Source organism: Lutra lutra, chromosome 2 (assembly GCF_902655055.1).
Source record: "Lutra lutra chromosome 2, mLutLut1.2, whole genome shotgun sequence".
NCBI lineage: Eukaryota > Metazoa > Chordata > Mammalia > Carnivora > Mustelidae > Lutra > Lutra lutra.
In genome coordinates, this window is record NC_062279.1 from 17,441,227 (window position 1) to 17,469,062 (window position 27,836).

Below are 27,836 nucleotides of genomic sequence, written 5' to 3' on the forward strand. Positions count from 1 at the left end.
CATGATCTCAGGGTCCTGGGATGGAGCCCTGCGTCAGAGTCCCTGCTCAGCAGGGAGGCTGCTTCTCCGTCTGCCCCTCCTTCCACTCATGTTCTCTCTCTCTCAAATACATAAATACAATCTTTCTTAAAAAAAAAAAAAAATCAGGGGTGCCTGGGTGGCTCGAGGGTGGGTTGAGCCTCTGCCTTCGGCTCAGGTCAAGTTCTCAGGGTCCTGGGATCGAGCCCTGCATTGGGCTCTCTGCTTGTCGGGGAGCCTGCTTCCCCCCTGCCCCCTCTGCCTGCCTCTTTGCCTACTTGTGATCTCTCTGTGTCAAATAAATAAAATCTTTAAAAAAAAAATCAGTGCTTGTATAGAGGCACTTCTGAGGACTTAATCACATGGAGGTATGTGTTCAGTTTATGAAAATCCTTCAAACCGTATACTTAGGTGTTAATTCTCCTAATGGTGACCATGTTTTATGATAAGTAATGCTGTGATGATTATATGATTAACTTAAGCGCAAGTTTCCGCATGTATATTACACTTCAGTAATTTCCTTATGCAAATGCTTTTAATGATTAGGAAAATGCTTACGATAGAATGTTCAGTTTTAAGAGTAGTTGAGTGGTGCCTGGCTGGCTCAGTTGGTTAAGTGACCATCTCCTGGTTTTGGCTCAGGTCATACTCTCAGGGTTGGGAGATAGGGCCCGGTGTTGGGCTCCACACTGGTCATGGAGCCTGCTTAAGATTCTCTCTCTTCCTTTGCCTCTGCTCCTAGTTCCCTCCCTCTCTAAAAAAAATTAAGAAATAAAAAGTAGTTGGTTAATAAAGTCTTTTAAAGTGCGATTCAGTCTCCAAATCTATCTCCTGTTGATGGCCAGGGATAATTTCTGCTCCTCTCACTGGTTAAAGCCAGGACACGTACTTCCTTCCTTTTGTATTTGCATCCTATAAAAGTATTCCATTTGTACTGGACAGTATAAAGAACAATGTGATTTGAAAGAACTAGTCTAAGGAAAAAAGTCACAGCTGGGAACAGACATCTCACAAAAAAAGACACTTCACTCTTTGGCTATTATGAATAATGCTACTATGAACATTTGTGTTCAATTTTTTGTGTAGATCTAAGTTTTCAATTCTCTTGGGTATATATGGATGAGCAGAATTGCTGGGTCATAGAGAACAACTTTTTGAGTAACTGTCAAACTGTTTTCCACATCAGCTGTGTTTTACTTCCTACTCCAGTGTATGAGGATTCCAGTTTCTCCACATCTTTGTCAACACTTGTTACATCTTTTTCATTCTAGACATTTTAGTGGGTTAAAATTGTATCTCACTGTGATTTTTTTTTTTTAAGATTTTTTTTATTTATTAGAGAGAGAGAGTGGGAGGAGGTCAGAGGGAGAGAATTTTCAGGCAGACTTCCCAGTGAGCACAGAGCCCAATGTGGAGCTCCATCTCATGACCCACGAGATCATGACTTGAATCAAAACCAAGAGTTGGACGCTCAACTGACTTAGCCACCCAGGCACTGCTCTCATTGTGGTTTTGATTTGCATTTCCCTAATGATTAACAATGTTGAGCACCTTTTCATATGATTGTTAGCATTTGTACCTTTCTTTTACAGAAATGTCTATGCAGATGCTTTGCCCATTTTAAAATTGGGTTACTAGGGTCTTTCTGCTGTTGAATTGTTAAGAGTTATTTAAATATTTTGGGTAACTTGATCCTAATTAGTTATGCAATTTGCAAATATCTTCTCCCATTCTGTGGGTTGTATTTTCACTTTCTTGATGGTGTCCTTTGAAGCACAGAAGTTCTTAATCTTGAGAAGCACAATTTGTATTTTCCCCTTGGTTGGTTGTTGCTTCTCGTTATCTATGAAACCACTGCGCAATCCAAGGTCATAAAGATTTACCTTTATAGTTTAGCTCTTACATTTAGGTCTACGATATATTTTGATTTAACTTTTGAAGACAGAGTGAGGTAGGGGTCCAATTTCATTCCTTTGCATGTGTTTATCCCATTGTTCAGCACCATTGCTAAAAAGGATATTCTTTCCCCTTTGAATTGTCTTGGACCCTAAAGTTGTTTTTTTGTTTTTTTTTTTTAAGATAAGAACCAAAAAGGGGCACCTGGGTGGCTCAGTTGGTTGAGTGTCTGCCTTTGGCTCTGGTCATCACATACCTTAATCCAGAGGTCAGAAAGTTTCCAATAACATCCACAAGTCAGGAAACCACTGCCAAAGTCACAAATTCCTTGCATCTGCTTAAAAGCAGTGGAATGCAGAGTTCTGTCAACCCTTGAGAAAACTCCCATCTGCTTAAGCCTGCATACTGCTGTTGGCAGAGGAAGAACCTCTTTCATCTCACCAAAGCATGGTGAGTATATTTTATTAGCAAAATACAGATTAAACACAGGACCCTGGAGGCAAGGGAATCTGGAAAATATAGTTTCAAGACCCCTGTAATAGAAGGTGATGTGCTCTGAGAGAAGATGTAACCTGGATGGGCTCCTGGGCTCACGTCAGGCATGCAGGGCCTTGCTTGTTTATATGGCTGAAACCTAATCAGTTGACCCTGCGTCCAGACATCTGCAGAGACAGAATATATATTAGTGGATCTGAAAATAAATAATAGTTGACCAGGGAGAAATAGTTCTCTGAAAAATAAGTTTTCCATTTTCTGCTAGTTTTAAACTCGTTAACCTATGCAACACAGTTTCAATCCAAAAACAACTCAAGAATATGTGTTAGGCCCGTCTTTATTCTTCAAACAGCATGGGGAATTTTACCATTGATTTATTGCCTCTGATATGGTTAGGGTATTTCCTGGCCTGGCAGAGAATGTTCGTTCTTTGCAATTTCCTTTGTTCCCTTAAAATCCTTAACTTTTAAAAGATTTTATTTAACACACACACACACACACACACACAGAGTGGGAGGTTGGAAGGGGCAGAGGGAGAGGGAGAAGCAGACTCCCCGCAGAGGAGGGAGCCTCACACAGGACTCTGCCTGGTCCCAGGACCCTGAGATCTTGACCCACGCAGAAGACAGATGCTTATAAAGCGTCTCTTTATAAGGTGTTCCTTATAAAGTGTTCTTGTGTCTGCATTTTTTACGATGTGATTTTTTTTTACTATGTGATTTTTAATAACTGCCTAATACATTCACGATTTATTTAATCAAACTTCTGCTATGTGACTTTAACATTGTTTTAATTTTTCACTGCTGTAATTAATAAGGTGATGACTATCTTCTATCTCTGATTAATTCCCTAGGATTACTATTCAGGTAGTTAATAGGCTATATAATATGCATCCTTGGAGGCTTTTAATATTTATCACCAAATTATATTTAAGACTTTTTTTAAAGTGTTTTTTTTCTTTCTTTCTTCTTTTTTTTTTAAATGTAAGTCCTACACTAAACATGGGGCTTGAACTCACGACCCTGAGATCAAAGGCCCATGCTCCACCGACTGAGCCAGCAGGTCCCCCACATTTGAGGATGTTTGTACCAATTTACACTTCTACCTATAATCTGTTGAGAGTGATCATTGTTTCACATGCCCTACCTGGGTATTATAATTTCATAAAGGTCTTTGCCATATTTGTAAGTGGTATAAAGTGTCATATTGTTTATATTTCATTGACTTACTAACAAGAATAATGCCCCCTCCATATATTCCTTATTGACCATCTACTTACAGATCTTTATTCAGAAATTATGTGCTCATATATTTTGCTACTTCTTTTAATTTTTTCCCCCTAATCTGTTTGTAAGACTTTCCTGTAAGATGTTCCTCTATCTTTAAAAGCAATTATCAAAACAGGTAAAGTATAATTTAATAAAATGTCTGTGTATATACCATGAAAAGTTAAAAAAATAAAACACTGAGAATACAATTGAAGTCCTTTTTGAATCCCTCCTTGACTACTTATTCCCACTTTCTCACCTCAGAAGAGATTGTATTTTATATTTTAATGACATAGTTTATTTATTCCAAAACAATATGTAGTATTTGGGGGCATGTATTTTTTTAAATAGGTTTGATTTTTTATTTTATTTATTTATTTGACAGAGAGAGAAGAGAGAGGGCACAAGCAGGGGGAGTAGCAGGCAGAGGGAGAGGAAGAAGCAGTCTCTCCACTGAGCAGGGAGCCTGACGTGGGGCTCAATCCCAGGACCCGGGGATCATGACCTGAGCCACAGGCAGATGCCTAACCAACTGAGCCACCCAGGCGCCCCTGGGGAATGCTTTAAACTTTATATAAATGGTATTATTGTCCAGTATCCTTTTGTGGCTTGACTTTTCACCCAGTTCCTTGTTAGGTTCATCCATGCTGGTCTATGCAGGCCGTGGTCCCTGCATTTTCACTGCTGTATACAGTGTTCACTATACAACGTGAATGTACCACAATTTATTTACCCAGTCTCCTTCCCCCCGCCCCAAGTATTTGTTATTAAAATAATTAGTGATGGGATGTCTGGGTGGCTCAGTCAGTTAAGCATCTGCCTTCAGGTCAGGTCATGATCCCGGGATCCCTCCTCAGAGGGGAGCCTGTTTCTCTCTCTACCTGCCACTCCCCCTGCTTGTGCTGTCAAATAAAGAAAATCTTTTGGGGCACCTGGGTGGCTCAGTGGGTTAAAGCCTCTGCCTTCGGCTCAGGTCATGATCCCAGGGTCTTGGGATGGAGCCCCGCATCAGGCTCTCTGCTCAGCAGGGAGCCTGCTTCCCTTCCTCTCTCTCTGCCTGCCTCTCTGCCTCCTTGTGATCTCTGTCAAATAAATAAATAAAATCTTAAAAAAAAAAGAAATAAAATCTTTAAAAAAAATTAGTGATGGACATTTAAAAAAATTAGTGATGGCAGAGAGAGAGAGGAGGAAGCAGGCTCCCTGCTGAGCAGAGAGCCTGATGTGGGGCTCCATCCCAGGACCCTGGGATCATGACCTGAGCCGAAGGCAGAGGCTTTAACCCACTGAGCCACCCAGGTGCCCCAGTGATGGACATTCTTATACATGGTTCCTTGAGTGCATGTATCAGGGTTTCCACAGTATATGTTCCTACTCATGGAGTCACTTGGTTATAACGCTCACAGATCTCCAATTTTGCTACATGTTGTCAAATATTCCTATATACTCTCCAAAGTGATTGTACCAATGGACACTTACACTGGCAATATTTGTGTTTAATTTGCTACATGTCCTTTCCAGTTACTGATATTGTCAAGACTTATAATTTTGCTGATCTGGTGGGTGCTAATGGTACTTTATTTTTTTTTTAAGATTTTATTTATTTATTTGACAGACAGAGATTACAAGTAGGCAGAGAGGCAGGCAGAGAGAGAGGAGGAAGCAGGCTCCCCGCTGAGCAGAGAGCCCGACGTGGGGCTCGATCCCAGGACCCCGGGATCATGACCTGAGCCGAAGGCAGAGGCTTTAACCCACTGAGCCACCCAGGCGCCCCAGTACTTTAAAAAACTTTTTATTTTGAAATAGTTTTAGACTTACAGAAAGTTGCACAAAAATAGTATAGAGAATTCATGTTTCTTTTACCCTTAAAGTTATCAACTTATATAACCACAGCAGAATTACAAAGCAATTAGTATCAGCACAATATTATTAACTACTAGACTACTGACCTTATTCAAATTTCACCAATTCTCCCCCAATGTCATTGTGCCGCTCCAGATCTAATGCAGGATCACATTTCCATTTAATTGCTGTGTCTCCATAGTTTCTTCCCATCTGTGACAGTTCCTCAGTTTTTTCTTGACTCTCATGACCTCGATGACTCTTGTCTTTCATGACTTTTACTGAGTACCAGTTGTTTCGTAGAATGTCTCTCCAAGTGGGTTTATCTGATGTTTTCTGATTCAATGGAGACTAAAATAAAACAAAATCTTCCTTCTAGAGTAAAATTGTTGAAAGGATAACATGCTTCATTATGAAGAACCCTGTCTTCTGCGGCTGAGATGCGTTACTGCAGATCAAACTGTTTTTTTTTTTTTTTTTTTTTTAAAGATTTATTTATTTATTTATTTGACAGACAGAGATCACAAGTAGGCAGAGAGGCAGGCAGAGAGAGAGAGGAAGGGAAGCAGGCTCCCCGCCGAGCAGAGAGCCGATGCGGGGCTTGATCCCAGGACCCTGGGATCATGACCTGAGCCGAAGGCAGCGGCTTTAACCCACTGAGCCACCCAGGCGCCCCAGATCAAACTGTTTTGGAGCAGGGGGCCTGGAGTCATGTAAGGAGACTTCATAAGTCCCCTTGCAGGGGATTTGAGAATCTCTCGCTTTTAGGGGAGGTAAAATGCTACCTGCAACCTGGCACAGTTAGAGCTGTAGAGAGAGTCGGAGCAGCCTTACAAGCAAGTACACAGCCAGTGACTGTAGAAGACAGTGAGTAGGATGATCAGTTTTGGGTTTTCTTTGGGGGGGGGGGCGGTGAGGGTTGTATAGTAATTGTCCTATCTCTTTTCCTCAGGCCTTTGGTAAAAGACTTGCTTGAAGTTATAGCCCGATTTTAGGTGTGCTTCACAGGATCAAGGGAGAGCGTCCTATCCATGGTTGGGGTGCAGGATATAGGGATAAAGGGAAAAGCAATTAGAAAGTGGTGGAAAGGTGGATGCAGACAATGGAAGCCAGTCCAGTGCCAGAGTTCAGCTGAGGGACAAGCAACAACCATGACCAGTTTGTGTAACACATGCAATCCTGGGATTCCCAGAAATACTTTGGAAGAGAAACATGAACATAAGAACATTAACTGTCACACAGGTTGGGGGCTTGAATGGTTCTTTATTACCATCCTAGACCAAGATCAACCACCATTTTCTTTTTTTTTTTTAAAGTAATCTCTCCACCCAACATGGGGTTCAAATGCACAATCCTGAGATCAAGATTCACATGCTCAACTGACTGAGCCAGCCAGGTGGCCCAACCACCATTTTCTTTGTGAAGCCTTCTCTATTCTCCCTCCGCTGCTGTTGCTACTTCCTCTAGAGTCACACAGCTACTTGATAGATAGAATGTAGCAGGGATGTCCAAGATACTTTTGTTTGTTCTCAACTCACTTCCCGTTTTATTTTGTAGCCCTGGTGTCTGATTCCAAAAATATCTGTGCGATGAGTAAATGCCTATGGTGGGCTATGGAATGTCTCGTGTAAGATGTGTAATAGCAGATACAGCTCTTCCCTTCCTTCCCATCCAAGCAGATAGTGGGTTCCATGTTCACGGTCACAAGAGAGGATGTTACAGGGAGAATATGCTGCGGGAAAATGTTTACCCGTAGTAAGACTATACTGTGTGTCTTTGAATTAAATCCACTGTGGTATGACAAAGAAGCTCTGAGGAAAAAAGCAAAACCGTGGTCCTGGGCAATCTAATTGGATTTGGGTGCAAAATACATAAAATATTCTGTAACTTCATCAGCCTGATGTTGTATACCACTTGGTATGGTCTTGGATGGCTTCAATTTCCATGGAGCTTCTTTTTATTCTGTTAACTGTTTCCTTGGTGCTAAATTCTGTGAGTTTGTCTTATTCCAATGGGCATTCCTGAACTGTCTGGTTATCCCCGTCTGGGAACTGCCCTCTGCTACCTAGAACCCCTGGCTAGACCAACTGTTGCTCCCACTTGCGCAGCCTGAGGAAAGGGAGGGGTGGTGTTTTCAGTGAGTTAAGGAGAAGAAAGAGGTGCCACTGAGCAGGGTACCCTGGTGGCTGGCCTTCTGGACTTGGCTATTCCCACTTTTGCTACTTCAGGAAACGTGTTCTCCAACCCAGCCTGGAAGGTGTGAGATGGGGACGGGTCTGTGTGTGGAGACGCATAAAGATCTGCTGGTTTGGCTGCTCCCCCTGCAGCACCCCAAAGAATCCCTCAGAAAACTGCCTCAGTATGTTGCCTCTCTGAGCCCCTTTCCCACTCTGGATGCCACCACTTGTGCTGATAAAGGGCCTCCTTGGCATGGCCCCCATATTTTATGGTAGCATCCTCCCATGTGCTTGCCATCAGCATTCTAGGCTACAGTTTTTTTTCTTCAATTTGATCATTTAGGTTCTCATTTTCTCAGAGATTTCTTAGTTTCAGATCTACCAAGACTTTCCCTTCTTGTTCTAAGTTTGGCAATATATTTCCCTATTCTTAAAAAAAAAAAAAAGATGTATCATTTCTCAGTTTGGTGCGGGAGTGGGGGTAGGGAGGATCACATATACTTAAGCCATCGGAAGCGTGTCATGGCACCTTGGTGGTGTTTATTAGATAATCAATAGGTCTTCCTGAAATACTGCAGTGAATGAGAAGACCAGGGAGGTAGAGCATTTCCAAGAGATACTCTGAGGCTAACGGGGTGACTCCTGTCAGCAATATACTAGACTGGATTGTTAAAATGTTCTGTTTTTTTCAGTTTGTCTACTCCCATGAGAAGAGGGAACTGCTTAGCAGTGCAGAGAACTGGTAAGAAGCAGTAATGATAGCTAACATTTAACCATCTCAATCACTGTGAGCCCTCTGCATGTCACGCTGAAACATCACAGCCACATTACGAAGCAGGCACTGTTATTATCCTCATTGTACAGATGTGGACCTAAGACACGGAGAGGTCCAGTAACTCACTTAAGGTTACACATCTAGTAGGAGGAAGAGCTGGTGGTACAGGGAGGCTGACTGCAGAGCTCATCTGTAACCACTATGTCAAGATGTGTGCTAGTGTCAACCCCCAGGAGCTTATAAAGTAGTTACACGGCTGAAGGGCCCACAGTATTGTTTCGTAGGGTAAAGGTTTGAAACAAGGCAAATGATGTCACATCCAGGTTCCAAGCAGATATGATGAGCCAGAAGTTTGGACAGATGGTGTAGGCCTTACTGTGTTCAAACTCTCCCTCACTACTACTTCTTCATCCCCCACCTGACATGACAATCAAAAACTTGGTAGTTACCCTTGACTCCTCTCTTTTCCCCCCACACAGTTCATCCACAAATCTGCTTGGTCATTCCTTTACAACACAACATAAATCTCACCACCTCTCACGTCTCCGCTGTATCTGGGACCCAGGATGAGGGTGTCAAAATCAACAGGCGCCCACCCCCATTTCTGTAGCCCCAACTCCCCTGAGTCCCAGGAAGCCTGAGAGCCAACACCACCCCTAATGCGGCTCCCGAGAAAGCCTTCTGCTGCGAAGACCCTGCCTGCCAGCGAGAGACAGGCCAAAGCACAACAGGAAATTACCATGCACCTCCCTTTTCCTTCCCGAATCTTTTCCTCCTGCAGTTCCCCACTCTTCCCTTTTGGCATGTATAGGAATCAGCTTCCTTTGATACCTTCTGAGTCTCTAGCTCAGAGAGGGACCTTGTTCCAAGTTTTTTGGACCTAGAATGTTCTAGTACCTAGAATGTTGCCATGTAGAATATAATTGCCCCTGGGAACAAAGAACTTATCTAGATAGAGCTTGAACCAAACGCAGTGTTTCAGTATACCTATCTCATACTATCTTCACATAGTCAAGGTGAACTATAAACCATTTCTACCTAATTAGTTGTCCAACTAATAAGACACTTCTTGGTGTCTGGAAGGTGTTTTTTTAAGTATACATACGTGTGTGTGTGTGTGTGTGTACGTATGTACATTACTTTGTTTAAAGTAGGACGTAGGCCCAACATAGGGCCCGAATTTGTGACCTTGAAATCAACAGTCACATGCTCTACCACAGAGCCAGCCAGGCGCCCCTGTAATAATATATTTTTTGAGGACACTTTTAAGCACTAGATTAGGCCATTTATGCTTATTAATGACAAACGTCCTTTCTAGTATGAAGTATGGCGCAAAACCATTTTTTTTTTTTTAAATCCTTGGGAGACTAATACCCTCTTCTTCACTGCTGTATTCATTAACTAGGTATTAGAGCTGATTCTGTATTTTGGAAGCTGATGATTTAGACCATGACAAAAATGAATTAAAATCCATCCATTTTAATTTAATCCTAGAAAACTGTTCGATAGTGAACACTTTTAGAGACAATCACCACATGTTCTATGAAGTATACCTAGCTTTCAGGAAAACATCTGTTCTATTTTGGAGGTTCATATATCTACACAAGTTTACTGACTTTTATGTCATAAGTACATTTACATATTACATAATACATTGACCAGCCAAAAGAGAAAAATAAATATATATTTTTAAGATTATTTATTTATTTGACACAGAGAGAGAGAGATCGATCACCTGTAGGCAGAGAGGCAGGCAGAGAGATAGGGGGTAGCAGGCTTCCTGCTGAGCAGAGAGCCTGATGCGGGACTCGATCCCAGGACCCTGAGATCATGACCTGAGCTGAAGGCAGAGGCTTTAACCCACTGAGCCACTCAGGCGCCCCGAGAAAAAGATATTCTGATATTAAACAGTACGAATCAAGGTAACTGAATTATTAAATAGTAATTCTCACAAAGAGATATGAAAATACTCAGTCTCATTCTATATTGTTCTATTTGATGGTTTCTATGGCTGTAAGCTGCCACAAAGTTTCTCTCTCACAGTATTAGCCATTCAACTGGCTTCTGAAACAAAAGTTCCTGTTTTCCCCGTGAGTACTAGCTCTAAACACAAACAAGAAAACAACTATAATTGGAAAAGGGATGTTTCATGGTCTTAATTTCTCACTTGTGGAAACATGTTTGACTGTTTTATTCCCTCTGATAGGAATTTACAAGCTTAATAAATAATATCTGAATTACAAGCTTAATAATTAATATCTGAATTGTATGGTCCTAAACCCAAGAATGGATTCAAAGAATCTTCAGGAGACTGGCAGCAAAATATTCAGTACAGAGTGTCCAGTAAAAATGAACTGTGAAACTGTCTTCATATCTAGACTTTCTGTAACTGAAAACAAACGGTGGAGAGAGATAAGCTCTCAGAAATCAGTTGGAGGCCTATGGGTGTCCAAGCTACATCCTTGAGTTCAGCCATGGGACCTCAGACGCTCTTCCTGCCGCACCGTCACACCTCGTCTGTGCTCCCTCTCACAACGGCCCACTGGCTGGCGTGCAGTTTAACAGCTACAGTTTTGTAAGAAGGCCTTTTCAAAGCATTTCATTTGTATAAGGGGTGGGAGCACCTGGTGAGGCCCACTGAGGTACTATGTACAGAAATGTTACATAATGGATTCAGTCTGCTTGGTTACCTCATTTTTCCCCAATAACTTGCCATTTTTCCTGATGTATTAATTAATTAATTTATTTAAAGATTTTTATCCACTCATTTGGAGAGAAAGAAAGAGTGCACACACCCATGCACATGAGTTGGGGGAAGGGCAGAAGGCAATGGAAAAGGAGAGACCCTCTACCAGACTTTTTGCTGAATATGGAACTGAAAACTAAGAGCTGGACACCTAACCGACTGAGCCACCCAGACGCCCCCTAATGTAGTACAGTTCAGAAAATCAGAAATAAAAGAAATTAAGGCATGCTAGCAACAAACTCAGTTGTAAGTAAAGCCAGCAAAAACACAATTCCAGAAAAGTACAGGTCTGGAGCTATTTAAAAGAGGGGGAAATAATTTATGACAACCTTAAATTACCAAGGAAAATCCAAAATGTCCTATTATATTCTAAGAGAGTACAAAAGTGTATGGCTTATTTAATACTTTCACCAAAATAAATAAAACAAATGTCAGTTCTTTCTGAGATAATCTTCAGTTATCTGGAATATTTATTTTACAAGATATGTTCTCTTCTCTGGGAGTGCCAGAAAATTAGGAGGCCTGTAATAAAAAAAGAGCTCCCTAATCTTCACCAGGAGTAAGGATAACATAGGCTTATATGGAAGAAACATGACTTTGATTTCCCACCAATTTTATAAACCATAAAGCCGCCCGAGAAGTAAAAGGTACACATTACTTGACAGTACTATTGCACGGCTGCTTGTGAAATCTGACGTGCTGAATTAAAGTTACCTGAAACTTAGGAATGGATCTTGTCACATTCAATATACATATTCTAGGGTTTACTCTAGGAATCTGGATGATTTTGACAATACCCCCAAAATCCTGTTAGAGCAAATACTAAGAAACTATGACCTACACTTTCTAAAGTATATAATGAAATTATATAATTAGGACAATTTGGGACAAGATTCATGTTTGATAAAAGAGAACAGTACTTTTCTCTGTTCACGTTGTACCACGCAGATTTTTTTTTACCTTTAACTATTTGAAATGTTTGCAAAAAGCAAAATGCTCTAATAATGAATGGTGATAAATATACAATAAAACATACAGTCATAAAAAAGATCTGAAGCTTTAAAAACAGGTACAACCTTGACTTTAGATTATCAACAGTCTTTTTTTAATCATCAAAATCATCTATGGCTTTTTTGGAAAGGGTTAGGTAAGAAGTTTACTTCCCCAGGTTACCAATCCTTTCATCATGGCACAAAATCATAGGGCTTCACTAACATTTATTACTATGGTTTCAATTCTATTTTGGGAGTAAAACTCTTGCAAGTCTGACATTAATGACTAATGCCATCCTTGTTTTAGATCACATTTTTAAAACGAGTAATGCACTTCAGTTCCTAAGGTGCGTTGTATATTTTCATTTCAAAAACACCCACAAACTAAAATAGATATTTAAAATCTTTATTGTTTCATCATCAAAAGTTTTCTTTCCATAGAAGAATGGCAATGCAGGATCAGTGCATGTTCTATGGAAAAGTCATACCTCAAACAACTAACTAGAAGTCAGAGACAGCACTATGTCGAGTTAGTGCGCAAGATGGAAGACACAATGCTGCCAGTGCAATCAGTACACAGAAAGAATATGCAGCTATTAGAAAAAGAGTCTATGGCCAAGTGAATAAAACAGTAGCAGTGCACTGCACTGATATTCTAGAACAGAAAATGGGGGAGGGGCAGAGGATGTATTTCCCGCAAAAAACAAAACTAAACAAAAACCCACAAACAAACAAACAAAAAAAAAACAAACAAAAAAGCAATCAAGTAGATCCCAGGCACTGGGTTCCCAACCGCATGACTGGCTACGTCACGCATACTTGTACCTTCCTCTTTAGGTCTCAGTCATTGTAACACTGCAAGTCGTGTCCAGCCTACTGTCTAAGTGGGATGGCCACACGCAGATCCTTCGTTCTGCTTCCCATCTCACAGCTAAAGTCACAACTTGGGTCTGGCAACAAAACGTGTGGCCTTCGCGCATCTTTCATAAGAAGCTAAACAAACCCAAAATCTGTTCCCATTTTCTTGAGAAATAAACTTTATAAAACAACAAAAGGTAGCTGTCATGATCACTCAGTTTTGTCTGAAGGCAAAATCATCTTCCTGTCATTAACCTGAACAAACATACAAATATCCTCAACAACATACTGTCAGACCAACTCGAACATTTTCATAACTAGATCTTGAAAAAGGTACTGATAATTGTTGAGATGTAAATAACCACTACGATTTGATCATGCCTGGTTACCGGGGATTTTTTTGGTCAGGTCTGTGTTCGAAGCTGCTATACAGCTGGATTTGGCTACTTTGCATTAATTCACACAATAAATGCCATTTAAAAGGAAACAGCGTATCTATCATGATGAAATAAAAATCCAAAAAAGTTGAGAGGTATACAGGAAACTTGTCTTAAATATTTTTAAACTACATATGATATAACCTTAGAGAATAAGAACTACAATTACCATGGTCTAAATCTTAAATTGTTAATGCATCACTTCTCTGCAAGAGTAACAAGTCACTTGTTAATCACGTCAAGGCCTTGCGGGACAAGGGGCGCTCGGCATGTATGGCATAGCGATTACTTTCCAAGTGAGATAAATACCTCTAATTTAAAGTGTTATTAAACTATATTTGAAAAGTTATTTTACTTAATATATACAATGTATAAAATTAAGTTAAAAGGAGGAAGCAGGGAAAAGTTTTTCTGGTCTAGATGACGCAAACATACAACTTTCCCTTATCAGTAGTATAGTTCCATATGTCCATTTTGCCCATGGTAAAATAGGAAAGGCTGATAGAAGATCAAACGTTTCACTTATAGATAGAAAGAGGATTCAAAAAGTGGAATTTCAACGTCATTTCTTCCCACAATGCAACTCACTCTACTTTATAATAAACATAAATAAAAACCATCTCAAAAACCTGGTTTTACACGCTTACCTTTAACAATAAATTCTTCCAACAACTGAGAAGAAAAGCACTCCTTTGCAGCAATTCCATAAAATAATTTTCAATTCACAAAACACCTGCTTCCTGGCAAAACCAGCAACCCTTACGGAGGGCACAGGCGTTAACACTTGGGCCCTCTGAGGTATAAATGCAGCTATATTTGCACTGAGTATACAGTCTGTAAGGTATGCCAACAGTCTGCATGTTTGCATAATATTGGGAGTGATGTCATCCTGACTGATTGAAACTTTTGAACTTTTTGCAATGGAGGTTAAATAATTTTAAGATAAAAGATGTCCTTTAGCCCAGTAATAGCCAGCAGAAAATTTCTAACCAATGCAAATGGTTGTTACATTTGAAAAATGCTTCACATTGCATACTGATTAAAAAAAAATAACTAAACAGGGACACATAAGTATTTAAATTCAGCAGGACACCACAAAAAGCATACTAGAGATAAGTGTGAAATCAGTCAAGCTTTTCCAAAAAGAGAAAATCCTTTTAATCCTTCAGCAAGTCTCTGTGAAAATAGTATGCTTACAATGAAAGTGAGAAGGGAGCACCTAGGATACCCCCAAGAGGCTTGCTGTACCACTCAGCATTCCTGCCCCAGCTCGTGTGTGTGCGGATGGGCCAAGAAACGACAAGAAGTCCACTTGACAATAGTTCAGTAATTCCTTTCACCACTGCTGCCAGCTGAAGTCATCATTGCTTCCAAAGACCAAGAAAAAGCCCAGTATAGTTGCAAAGATGACTGTGTTTCCTGTGAGAACAAGTGCACAAGCTCCCCACTCAATCTAGGGAAATAAGATAGATAAACACTTAGTTAACAGACGCATGAAAAACAAAAGGAGAATGAAAAGCAAATGAAGACTCTAGTTGTAAGCCAGTCACGCTCTAGAACAAATACAATTTGTAATAATAACTTTCACTCTACTGCACACTTAATGGTCTTTCAATACTGTTTTTAATTTGCTTCCTTCAAAAAGACAGAAAGTCACGAAGATGATAATTATTCAACAGTCAGACTTCTGGACTCTGAGGAGGCAGCACAGACTTCTACAACTTTCTGTTTATAAAGCAATTCGCTCCAACTCTTCTTCAGTGAATCTAAAATTGTATCTAGAGTACTGAAGAAGAAACCATACTCATGTACATTCTTTTACAGGGGTGAGGGGGAGAACCGCCCTCTGCATATGGAAGGATGGCCAGCCCCTGGCTTCTCCACCTCCTCAGTGTCGGAGGAGTGACTCTGACCGGTGAGTCTGGGAAGACAAGTATATGGAGCCCAGCGCCCCTTCTCCTCTTCTATCCTTTCCCGCCTGCAAAGAACACAAGGTCTCCTCAGGCCTGTGGCCTGTGGTTGGTAAGCACTGGGTGAGCTGATGCGCCTGGTTCTGAGCGTGAGGTACTGGGGAGCCAGCTGCTTCCACAGACCCCAGCCACGCTCTCCGGTATCATTTGTATTAGTTAACAGTAAAAGTAAGATTATCTCTATCCTCTAGGATCTTATGTCCCTCATCCCGTTTTCATATCATTTCACAAAATCTTTTCCTGAGACAATTTTAACACAGTCTAGTGTAAAATCGTTGACAGAAGAATATATCCACTTACCAGATGTGCTCTGGCAAATACGATAGGGAGCCCAAAAGCTGAGACAACAATGCCTGTTGTAAGAAATATGGCAAGTTCCTTACAAGCGTTACTCATAGCATCTGTATCATCCACTAATCTTCTCGCTATGCAGTATGGAATAGGTGAAAGGATGTAAAAAAACAGAACAAAGAGAGGCCAGTATTGGCTAGAAAAAAAAAATAAGTTAATGTAGTTTTCACTACCTATGTCATTTTCCTAGACAATAATATATGCTTTTTAAAAAATCAGGCCAGACAAATATTACAAGGTACAAAACATGATACAGTTTAAAAATAAACAATAACCTGAACACTGAAAAGAGAAACATTTTTTAAAGTCACAGTATTTCTAAAGTCAACTATGACACAATGATTAAATATTTCTTATATTAAAAGAAAATGCTTTATAAATTAAAGCATTTGGAATCAAGGCCCAAAATTAAAAACATTTTTTATTTTAGGTTATAAATAAAGAGGCATATGAAAAATAGAAATATTAACACAGTCATTTTTTAAATTCAAGATTCATTGCTCTTGACTCCTAATGAATGACAGCCTTCTTAGGGTAAAGCTGGAACATCCCCAAACTCTCGTTAGGTCACTGTGAACTCCCCTGATACTGAAGTCAAAATGTAGAAAACAAACTGAAAGTAATACTGAAGACTTTCAGTCAGAATATAGGAAATAAATGGTTTTTAATGTACAGTCTAACTATTGTTTTGTGCCAATGTCACTTCCTGGTTGGATACTACAACTATGGTTATGTAAGACAGGGCAACTGGGGGAAGCCTGTGTGAAGGGTTCAGGCGACCTCTCTGTACTATTTTTGCAGCTTCTTGAGAGCACACAATCATTTCAACATAAAAAGTTAAAAAAACACAAAAGCACAAAAAGTGAAAACTCCAAGCTAACATATCTCCCCTGCTTTCTTTTTCCGTTCTCCTAATAACCTTCTTGTGGATCCTTCTGTATTTCCAGACAGATAAATTTTAACAACATGAACCATTGCACTTTTCTATTTAACAATGTACTGTGAACACCTTGAGATATGAGCACTTACAGCTCCTCCTCATTCTTCTTAACACTGCCTGCTACTTCCACTGATGGACATTCCAGAGTTTAACCGTTTCTCCTTTGACAGGCCTCTAGGATGCCTCCAGGTGTTTGTTTGCTGTTATAAACAAGGCTGCTGAGAATATCCATACTCTTCCCTCACTACACATATCTTGGCCCACACCTGCCAGTAGATTTATATGAGAAATTCTAAGTGGAAGGACTAGTTCAAGGAATATATACATTTCGAGAGCCACAAGCAAACTGGCCTCCAAGACGACTGCCCATAGTTATTCCTCATCCCACTGCACAGGACAGTGCCTGTCTGCCCATAGCTTTTATCTCTGCCAAAGGACTTCATTTAATTTTGAGAGAGGCTGAGTATAATTTCATGTGATTAGTAATCTGCAGTTCTTTTTTGGTATCTGTTGTGCATTTCTCTATTTAGTTGCCTGTATTTTTCTTACTAACCTATCCTTTTGATTTTTAATATTTCTTTCTATCCCATGGAAAGTAACTGCTTACATGACTTTTTTTTCCATAGTCGACCATCTCTTGATTCTGCTTCTGGTGTTTTTTTGCTTAAAGGACATTTTACATTTCCTTGTGTTTAATTTTATCAACAGGCACTCAAAACTGAGCAGTAATGCAATAACCAAAAGTGTTTTTGTACTTTGAAAAAGGTTTGTCCTTGGTAAATGAACACTGAAGCTTCCATTCAAAAAATTTTTAAAGCTTTAAAAGTAGAAAAATTTTACCCTTAAGCACTCAAAAAGACAAAAATTTTACATACTTGTATATTGGAAGGGCACATCCAAGCATCAAAAACATCAGCCCGATTGCTCCTCCAAAGGACAAACTAATCAAAGCTGCAAAGTAAATAGAGTCAAACACAAGTATTAATTAAACTAAATACTATTTTTATTAATATTAGTATTAGCGCTTTGAACATTACCTGTGACCCCAGAAGCAAAAAGCAAAACACAACCCAAAAAACCAAATGCATTAAAAGGGAGTTATCTATCGTCTCAGAATAAGTCGTCTATAGTCTCAGAATAAGTTTTTTGTGTCGTCTTCAAGGCAAAATAAGGCAACACTGATTTCCAAAACCCTGACCCACAATGAGCCCACCACCACGTTCCCTCATTACTGGCTCTGTTTCCAGGGAGTAGCCCAGCCTGCCAGATCAATAACGCTCTTCCAGTCATTAGTGTTACACTTACTGCACAGATCATTATAGTCTGAAAAGGAGGATGTGGAGAAACTGCGCATTCTTAGCTCTACTGGACTTCAGAACTTTATCCTGTGGGGAAGTTTGCTTCTTGCGCACATACCCCCAGTGTGCTCAAAACTGCTAAGAAAACAGTGTCCAAGGACATCTGGTGTTAATAATTTTAATCAACTCATTTTGATATAGATCTCTGAATAGTTTACAAAACTATAGTTGGGTTTCCTCCCATAATTGTTTATACAGTGGAAAATGTGCGGGATAATGGTGCAAATCCTTCTTTGGTATCAGTATTTTATATTATCACAAACAACAGATGCATTCCACAAGTAAAACATAGTTTTTAGAATTATAAACACACATATACAAAGCATTATATTTTGTGAAGCGTTTTGACATATACTAGTAGAAACAACTTTCTTCAATAGGCATAGTTAATCAATGGCCTAGAATTAAGCAAAGATATAAATGATCAATTTATCTCAATTCTATATAACCTGTATTTCTACAACTGCAGTGGCTAAGAGAATTACTTAGGTGTTTTTTGTTTTAAATGATGCAGTCCATTAACCTTCAGAGAAATATTAAAATTCATAAGGGTTGTAGAAGGTCTAAAAGTTACCAAGAGAAAAGTTAACACATACAAACCAGAATTAACAGTAAAGGGGTCAAATCCTGCCTAGTACTACTCATAGGCTTCTCTGGATTAAAATGGTCATAATCAAGGACACCTACTCACATGGTAGTTTGGTTTTCACTTAGATCACTGATGTAGGTCATGTCGACCCTGAACACATTTATTAAGTTCTCAATGCCATTACATTTTCAGTGACAGAAAAAAGAAAAGAAATTGCACTTTTCATTTTATAGCAGATAACTTCAAGTTTACAATGGAATGCAACTGGGATGAAAATACTGAGTTTACCATTTGTTTTGCTCACAGGTCCTCAAAACCTGGCCCTGCTTACTCTCCTGACACACTTATACCAGCCCATTACCCCATCCTCTCTGCACTCAGTTACACTGCCCTTTCTTTTCCTGGAAATCGGCAGGCTCCCTCACCCACATGGCCCTTGCACATGTTGTCCCTCCTACCTCAGACACTTTTTCATTCATTCGTTTCATTCAAGAAATATTTATTCAAGAAATATTTACTGGGAACCAAACTGGAGATACGTTTAGAAACCAAACAAGGCTCTTCCACACACATGGAGCTTGCATTCTCATTCCATTCCCTTCCTCCTCCTGCCAAGCGAACTCCTCCATGTCCTTTTAGATCTCGGCTCAATCATTTCTTCCTCCCTGAAGTTTTTTCAAACCTCCCGCTAGACCAATTCCCCCTATTACATTCATTCATTCAACAAATATCTATTGAGCACCTAATATGTGTCACCCATTGTTCTTGATACCGGAGATAAAGCAACGAAAAAAAATCAAAGCTCTTGCTCTCACGAGTCTTATAGTCTAGCAGGAGAACAAAATGATAAAAAACAAGCTAACAAAGTTAGTAAATGAATGTTACGTGTTCTGAAAAAAATCAGGTAGAGTAAGAGGATGGGAGCGCTATCCTAGACAGAGTGGCCTGAGAAGGCATCTCTGATGAGGTGACATCTGAGCGGAGATTTGTATGAAATGAGGGAGTGAATCATGTGGGTATCAGAGGGGAGCATTCCAGGCAGAGGGCCAGGCATGTGCAGAGCCCCCCCCCCCCACTATATACATCCCCTTTGCTCAGTTATCACAGCTGTAATTTTATAAGATTTAAAATTGGTTTTCCTTTTATTTATTTTTTTTAAAGATTTATTTATTTGACAGAGAGAGAGAGACAGTGAGGGAGCACAAGCAGGGGGAGTGGTGGGGAGGGAGAAGCAGGCTTCCCGCTGAGCAGGGAGCCGGATGAGGGGCTTGATCCCAGGACCCTGGCTTCATGACCTGAGCCGAAAGCAGACACTTAATGACTGAGCCACCCGGGCGCCTTTTTTAAATGAAGACTTTATTTATTTTAGAGAGAGAGGGAGAAAGTACGCAGGAAGGGGAGTAAGGAACAGAGGCAGGGGGGCTGCAGACTCCGTGCTGACCACAGAGCCCACAGTGGGGCTCAATTCCATGACCCTGAGATCATGACCTGAAGCCAAATCAAGAGTCAGATGCTTAGCCAACTAAGCCAGCCATGTGCCTCTGTATCTATTTCCCTAATGAGCTGTCTGGTCCACCAGAGCAGGGAAAAAGTTTTTCTGTTGTTGATGCTCACACCCCAGCTCTTAACACTAACAAATATCTGTAGAAGGAGTTAAAAAAAAAAAAAAAAACAAACAAGGGGAGGAAAAAAAAGGGACAGAAGGGAAGAGGAGAGGAAGATCATGCCAAAGTAGCACATAAATTAAAGTCAGGAGACAATGGGTCCCTAACCCCTACTAGCCACTTAACTAGCTGTCTACATAATCATGTCTGAGTGTCAATTCTTTCTTCTATAAAATGAGACTAATGCAAATAATTCTCTGAACACTAAAGATACTTGTTACAAGACACACTGACGAAGTAAACAGCCAGCTCTACTTAAAAAATTTTTTTATGTAACTGTATAATTAACATACAGTGTTAACATTAGTTTCAGGGAATCATCTCCACTTTTTGAATGTAAATACTCTATAGTAACAACTTATTTATTCAGAAGCCATTTATCCAGAATACAATTTAGAATCCCGGAGGAAACAAGGGTCACTAGAGCAAAATATACGTCACAAAGCCCAGACGTTAAAGCTATCATTCTTCATAAACAGACCCGTAGGCTCTTATTCAGTCGTTATTTATTCATTTTGTGATATATTGTATGTGAATTTCAGCAGAATAAAAAAAAAATTAGAGCCACCTATGTTCATTTATACATATTTTTGTCCATAGCAATTCACTTAGCCAGAACAAAATTAAGTGAGAAATAACTTCCCTACCCAGAAATGATCACCGTTACCTGTAACCTGTAACATGAAATTTTTAAATTTGAAGATGTTGCTTCACACATTGAAACAAATGAGAAATAGGAGGCAGAACTGCACATAAGCAAGATCTGCCCTCTGACAAGAGAAAGGAGACCGAAGAAAACAAAAAAAAAAACAAAACACCCAACCTTAAAAGAAAACAGAAAAATCTCAAAAAGCATACCCATTTGTGGTAATCTTGGCCAAAAGAAAAGTAGCTTTAGGGCCTGATGGTCTCTGTGGGTAACTCTTTCATGACAGAGAACAATTATTTATGTTCTTATCAAAAAAGAAAATCTAAATTCTCTAAATACACTCTTAAGAAAGCTAATAAAAGAAGATCTCTTTTTTAAAAAATTAAAAATGAAAACAAGGTAAGATTTAAATATCAAAAAATAACTTTAAGTGATATCTTACCTCTAATCGCACTGGATTAACCCCAATGGGGTTAAACACATTGCTCAGAAGTGTTCTCAAAACTTGTGAAGTTTCTCCAGTCTTATGAAATCAGCAACTAGGCTGATTTATATACAAATTTCATCATTTGTGTATAAATGGTTGTCCCAGATGACATATCAACAAGACAAAAATTTATACTGTAATTGTGTGATGAAACATTTGGAGGGCAAAACTTAGATGAGTCTGGTTTCTACTCCCAAAGCCTCTAGGCGAGGGATGGAACAGCCCAATTACCTAAACTCTCCAGAGACAGGGTGCTGATTCTGTGACTACAAAGAGATTAGTGTAGCAGGGACCAGTTCCCAAACTTGGGAGTTATCAGAAAAGTCCAATATATAACCAAATAATAGGCAAATGGCTTAAGAATTAAGTAATGGTCTCCAATTATAGCAACACTGCTGCCTGATGCAGAGATAGGCCGATGAAAGAGAATGTCCTGATAAACAGTCATAACAATCAGAAAATCTCACTGAAACCAAAAGTGTAAGTACAATTCCATCTGAGATACTTTCACCTGCTTAATATTTCCCTAAATTGAAGAAGGAAATTTCAAAGTTATTTTTTTTTTAAAGGTTGGAGATTTCTGTTGATGACACTGAAGAAATGGGGAAGGACTGCGAAACTAGCAGCATCCGTAAAAACCACAGCATTCTCCCCTAACTGCCTTTCCACACAAAGATTCAAGAAGGTCTATCACAGTTCAAAAAGAGATTAAAAATGATCTTTGTTGCTTATCTAATGACAAAGTTTTACATCAGAAGTGAAATGTTTTCAGCCATCAAACCAGAAAACAGTAAAAATGTGACTCTGGGATAGCAGCTCAATAAAAGTTGTCCTGAAGGAAACAAATTAAACAGGAAAAAAAAAAAAAAACCACTGCTATTAAATAAAGTTCTTCACCTCCTGCTTGCCTGTCCCTTCTACAAAGCCGCAGGTCAGGAAATCAATGCAATTCGTGGCCAAAAAGTTGAAAACGCTGTCAACGGTGTTTCCTTCCAATCACAGTAACAAAACTACGAAACAATGTGAAAAAACACAACCTTCCTTCTTTCTAAAGGAAACAGACGAATAAACGAGCAATTTTCCATTAAGTTTTAACACTATTTTATTTAACAAACCCAACTAAAAGCCTCAACGCGCAACTGTGGAGAACAGGGGCACATCGGGGTCGCTTACAGGGTCTAACCCTATCTGACAAACACCACAAATCAAAACGCATCCGTTTTCGAAGGCTGTAAAGCTTGGAGGACTGGTCCTGAGAGGGATGGCCACTCTCGTGCGGCCACTCTCCTGTGATGACCAAGGTTTCTGAAGGAACCGTCCCTAAGTCCCTCCAGGGCGTTCCGGAGGGACTCGGTTTGGCTCAGCCCCCGAAGATCGCACTAGTGCCTCTAAGAGGGAAAGGACACTGATTTCCGTAACGGGCATCTCTAGGGCCCTCAAGCCCCTCAAGATCACTCTCTGCTCGCCTGTCTCTCGGATGCAAACTCCTGCAGAACATGTGTGCTGGCCCGAGGCGCTGCGGGACTCTCGCAGACCATGGACCACTTCGTTCTCTCTACGGGGGCCGATGGGTGGGAGACAGGCTGCCGAGATCAGCAGAAAGCAGGGGCTGACGGAGAAGCCGCCCGCCCCGCGGGCCCACCCCGGAGCGCCGCGCCCGGCTGGGCTCTCAGGCTGCGAGGGCTGAGGCGGGGGTCGAGGGGCGGGAGGCAGCCGCCAGCGCAGGGACCTCCGTGGCGGGCGCCCGGGCCGGGGAGGCGGCGTGCGGGGGCTGCCAGGGACCCCTCCCCCTCTCTCGGGCGGCCACCCAGCCCTCCGGCGCCCGGCGCCCCAGGCCCACCTTTGATGCCGGCCATGGCGGTGACGTCGCTCCTGGCTCCGGGACCCTAGGCGGCAGCGGGGGCGGCGGCGGCCAGGAGACCGGAGACGCGCGGCGGCGGCGGCGGCGGCCAGACAACACCCGGAAGTGCGCGACGCAGCACTTCCGCCGGCGACTCGCGCTCGCGCGGGGGCGCGGGGGGCGCGCCGGGCTGGGGCGGTGGGGCAGACCCCTTTTTTCCCTGCCATGCGGCTGTGCAGATCGCCGCCCTCGCAGGCTTGGCGTTCTCGCCTCAGTTTGGTTCCCATTTTCCCCTCAGGCTCGGGGAAGCTCCACTCCCGATCCCCCATCGCGGATCCTGCAACCTCCTACATTCTTGGAGGATAAGGGAGCGGAGTACCGCCGTCCTTTGGGAGGCCTGCTCTGATGTCTTTGGAGGATGGTATTATGGTCTCTAAAGCGCACCCTTTGCTAGCTCCTCCCCAGCCTTCTAGTAGAAGTCAGGCCAGTTAGGTCGTTGGTTTCCGACCCAACTAGGATTCTGGTCAGTGCCACCTCCAGAGATAAGGAGCTGCGGGACCCAGTAAATACAAAATAAACATTTTAACACAAATCCGACCTCCCGGGAGTCTCAGAATCGCAGGGTTTTGTTTTGTTTTGTTTTTGTTTTTGTTTTTAAAGATTTTATTTATTTATTTGACAGAGAGAAATCACAAGTAGGCAGAGAGGCAGGCAGAGAGAGAGGAGGAAGCAGGCTCCCTGCTGAGCAGAAAGCCCGATGTGGGGCTCGAACCCAGGACCTGGGATCATGACCTGAGCCGAAGGCAGCGGCCTAACCCACTGAGCCACCCAGGTGCCCCTGTTTTTGTTTTTTTTATTTTGTTTTGTAGTCCAGGGCTAGGGGAATAAAAAGGAGAAAGCAGAGGGACAAATACATTTACTTAATGTTATGCCCCAATAATGGGTCCATGATTAAAGGAGCGAGGCTGTTAAAAAGCGAAGGTCAAGCAAAGCTTTATTTCGCGCCAAGCATCAAGAATCTAACCGAATGTTCAGGGCCGCACCTCTTACAGGAGAGGGCGACCCTTCTCTGTTTCACAGTCTAGCTTTTAAGGGCAAAGGCCATGCGGTCGGGCCTGGCCACGCACAGGTGGCCAATGAGATTGTAACACATACAGGAAACTCCACAGTGATGCTAGGTGACCAACTGAGTTATAATTTACCCTAGTAGACATTTGACCCAGCCTATTACACCTTGATTTGGGATTGGAGCCCAAAAGGCTCCCAAAGGGCGGGGCCCATACTCCTTGGTCACCAGGGAGACAGTATGCATCCCCCCACTGATCGGATGTCTCTACCTGGCCTGACCCACCTTTGTATCTGGGCTTTGTTACCTGAAGCTGGTTCCCGGAATTGTCTCCAAGTAAATCCCCTGGGGGAAGGGGAGCAGGGACAGTTTCTAAATAGGTCCTTACACTTAAGTCATCCTTCAAATGTATTCAAGATTTACTATGTTTGGGGAATAGGGCTAGATACTGGGGTGATAAAAAATGAGGTGCGGTTTTGGGGCGCCTGGGTGGCTCAGTGGGTTAAAGCCTCTGCCTTCAGCTCAGGTCATGGTCTCAGAGTCCTGGGATTGAGCTCTCCTTCGGGCGGGCTCTCTGCTCAGCAGGGAGCCAGCTTCCCCCTCTATCTCTGCCTGCCTCTCTGCCTACTTGTGATCTCTGTCTGTCAAATAATATCTTTAAAAAAAGAAAAACTAGGTGTGGTTTCTTTCCTGAAGGAGCTTGCAGTTTGGTGAGATACAGGCACACACACACAAAAATATAAAATTGTAACAGCGATAATTGCTAGGAAGATGGGTAGATAGTTCTTGACAGCCTTTGATTTATACCAGAGAGATTTCCCCAAGGGAGGGACAATGGAAGGATGAAGACGTGTGTAAGTAGAAGACAAAAGAGAAAAACCATTATGAGGAAGAGAGATTGTGTTGGGGGTGGAGGTGGGGGAAGTGGTTGGATGGTGAGCTTGGGAAGCAAACTGGGCCCCAGGAGCTTGGTCTGTTGGGAGAGAGGAGAGAAAGCGAGTGGGATTGCTCCGGGCTAGGGTAGGTTAGCAGAGTCCTATATTATATTTTTTAACCCCCTCCGGAGTAATGAGAATCTTTCAAAGGGTTTTAAAAAGATACAGGTGGAGGTGCTTGACATAAGATTTGAATTTTTCAATCTTTTCAGTCACCAGATTAAAATAAACTGGCATGTAAAACTTTGTCGAATGGTTAGATGTTTCCAAAATATTTGAAAATGAGAGGTACTGAGAGCTGAAAGTATTGTCCTACCCTGCTTCTCTCCATTACTTTCAGGGTTGAATTATAATTTTTTTTAAAAACAAGTCACTTGAGGCTTAATGTCCCCAATAAATCTATAGATATTTTGTGGAGGAGTAGAATTTTTTTCTGTTCAAGTTAGTGCAAAAAATTCTGATGTCTTCTGAATCATGAAGAGTTTCCATTTAAGGACCGTAGTAGTGAAAACACAAGGCGAACTTGAACATATGCTAGAGAAATGTTGCTGTTTAAGATGGTCTGTGAACCACTGGCTCCTTTCTTTAAAATGAAGCAGATGTATGCATCCTCCTCCCCAACCAACTTGAAAGGAGTAGGTGAAATTCTTGGAAAAGTAGATGATTCTGTGACTCCACAAATAGTCACCACTAACACCTTTCTTGTTTTGTTCCACAGTATTTATCCTTGAAACCAGGATGGTTGAGGGAACCTAACAGAAATAACTGATCATTGGTGGTGGTACTGGTGGTGGTGAAAGTGATAGGTTCTTATCTCATAGACTTGGCTCCTGGGGGTGAGGAGGGGAAATCACATTTTAGGAAGCCTTTTGGAGCTTCCACAAGTCCCTATAGCTGAGTTATGTGCTAGTCCTCAAATTTCCTCTTGTGAATACAAATGGGCTGGACACTGCGGAACTTTCGTGGGCAGAGCCCAGGAATCAGAAATTTTATCAAGCACCCTGAAGACTTCCTATTCAAACGAGAGCTTGACAATAATTGTCTGAAAAAGGTAGGATGTCAGGAATTACCTTCATTAGTTTGCCAAGTGATTCCTAAGCACTAGTTACTGTTATATCCTTTAAATGTCCTCTAAGTATTCTTACAAAATAGTTAGTGTTACCTTAAGTAGTTTCGAAACTTATTCAGATAGCTTCTTATCTTTCAGAGTTAACTCACAAAGATGGGGATGGGGTGGGAGGAAGAGAGCTGTTGTTTATTGAGCAGCTGGTATGTGTCTAGTGCTTTAAACATCTCATTTCATCCTCTCTACCGTTTTGTAAATTTGGAATTACTAACTCTTACGGATCAAGTCAGAGAAACTTTAGGGAAGCTTTTAGCTTTAGTTATTTTTTCCAAAAAGTTATTATGGAAAAATTAAATACGTAAAAAGGAGTCAGGACAGTATCATGAATTCCCATGTACCATCAACTACCTTCAAAACTTAACACACATTCAATGGTGTTTTGTCTATACTTCTTGTCCTCTTTCCCCCACCTCCCATATTATTTTCCCCCAAATTATTTTGAAGAAAATTCCAGACATAATTTCTTCTCTAATATTTTACTATGTTTCTAAAAGAACCATTAAAAATAACATAACCATAGTACATTTATGAAACCTAAAAAATAGTTCTTTAACATAATATATTTAGTCAGTGTTCAAATTTCCAATTGTCTCATAAATGTCATTTACTTTCTAGTTTGTTGGAATCAGGACCCGGATCAAGTCCACACATTACTATTAATGTGCCTCAGAGATGATTTAAGAAGCTGCCTCTTGTTATTTAGAGCTCAGCTCAAATGGTAGTTTCCAGAACCCTTCATGGACATCCCATTTATCATAGCACTTAACTTTATATTATGCTGTTTTCTTCTTCATTTTTAAAAATTGAAGTATAGGGGCAGCGGGGTGGCTCAGTCAGTTAAGCAACCGACTCTTGGTTTCAGTTCAGGTCATGATCTCAGGGTCGTGGGATAGAGCCCTGCGTGGGCTCTCCCTCTGCTTCTCCCCTTACCCCACCACCATAGTGCTCCCTCACTCTCATAAATAAATAAATACGATCTCTAGAAATTGAAATATAATTAACATACAGTGTTATATTAGTTTCAAGTATACAACATATTGATTTAACAATTCTATACATTAGTCAGTGGTCACCATAAGCATAGTGACTCTGCCACCAAACAACATTATTACAATATTATTGACTATATTCCTTAAGCTATATTTTTCATCTCTGTGACTTTTTTATTACTGGAAACCTCTTAATCCCCTTTATTTCACCCATCCCTCCAGTCACTGCCCCTCTGGCAACCATCAGTTTATTCTTTGTATTTAAGAATCTGGTTGTATATGTGTGTGTATTACTCTGTTTTGTTCTTGAATGGGCTTATTATTTATCTGAACTATATTATTTGTTGGCTGTCTATCCCACCAGAATGTAA

The 27,836-nt window shown here is 41.0% G+C and overlaps 1 protein-coding gene across 1 annotated transcript; it reads right to left on the reverse strand.

Annotated features, from left to right (window-relative positions):
- Positions 1-12,596: 12,596 nt before the first annotated feature.
- Positions 12,597-23,499, reverse strand: LEPROTL1 (leptin receptor overlapping transcript like 1). Its single transcript, XM_047715541.1, has 4 exons — positions 23,350-23,499; positions 17,638-17,713; positions 15,772-15,958; positions 12,597-14,954 (listed from the first exon to the last, which is right to left on the reverse strand). Exons 1-4 carry the CDS (start codon positions 23,363-23,365, stop codon positions 14,838-14,840), a joined length of 396 nt encoding a protein of 131 aa, XP_047571497.1. The 5' UTR covers positions 23,366-23,499; the 3' UTR covers positions 12,597-14,837.
- Between the last annotated feature and the right edge of the window lie 4,337 nt (positions 23,500-27,836).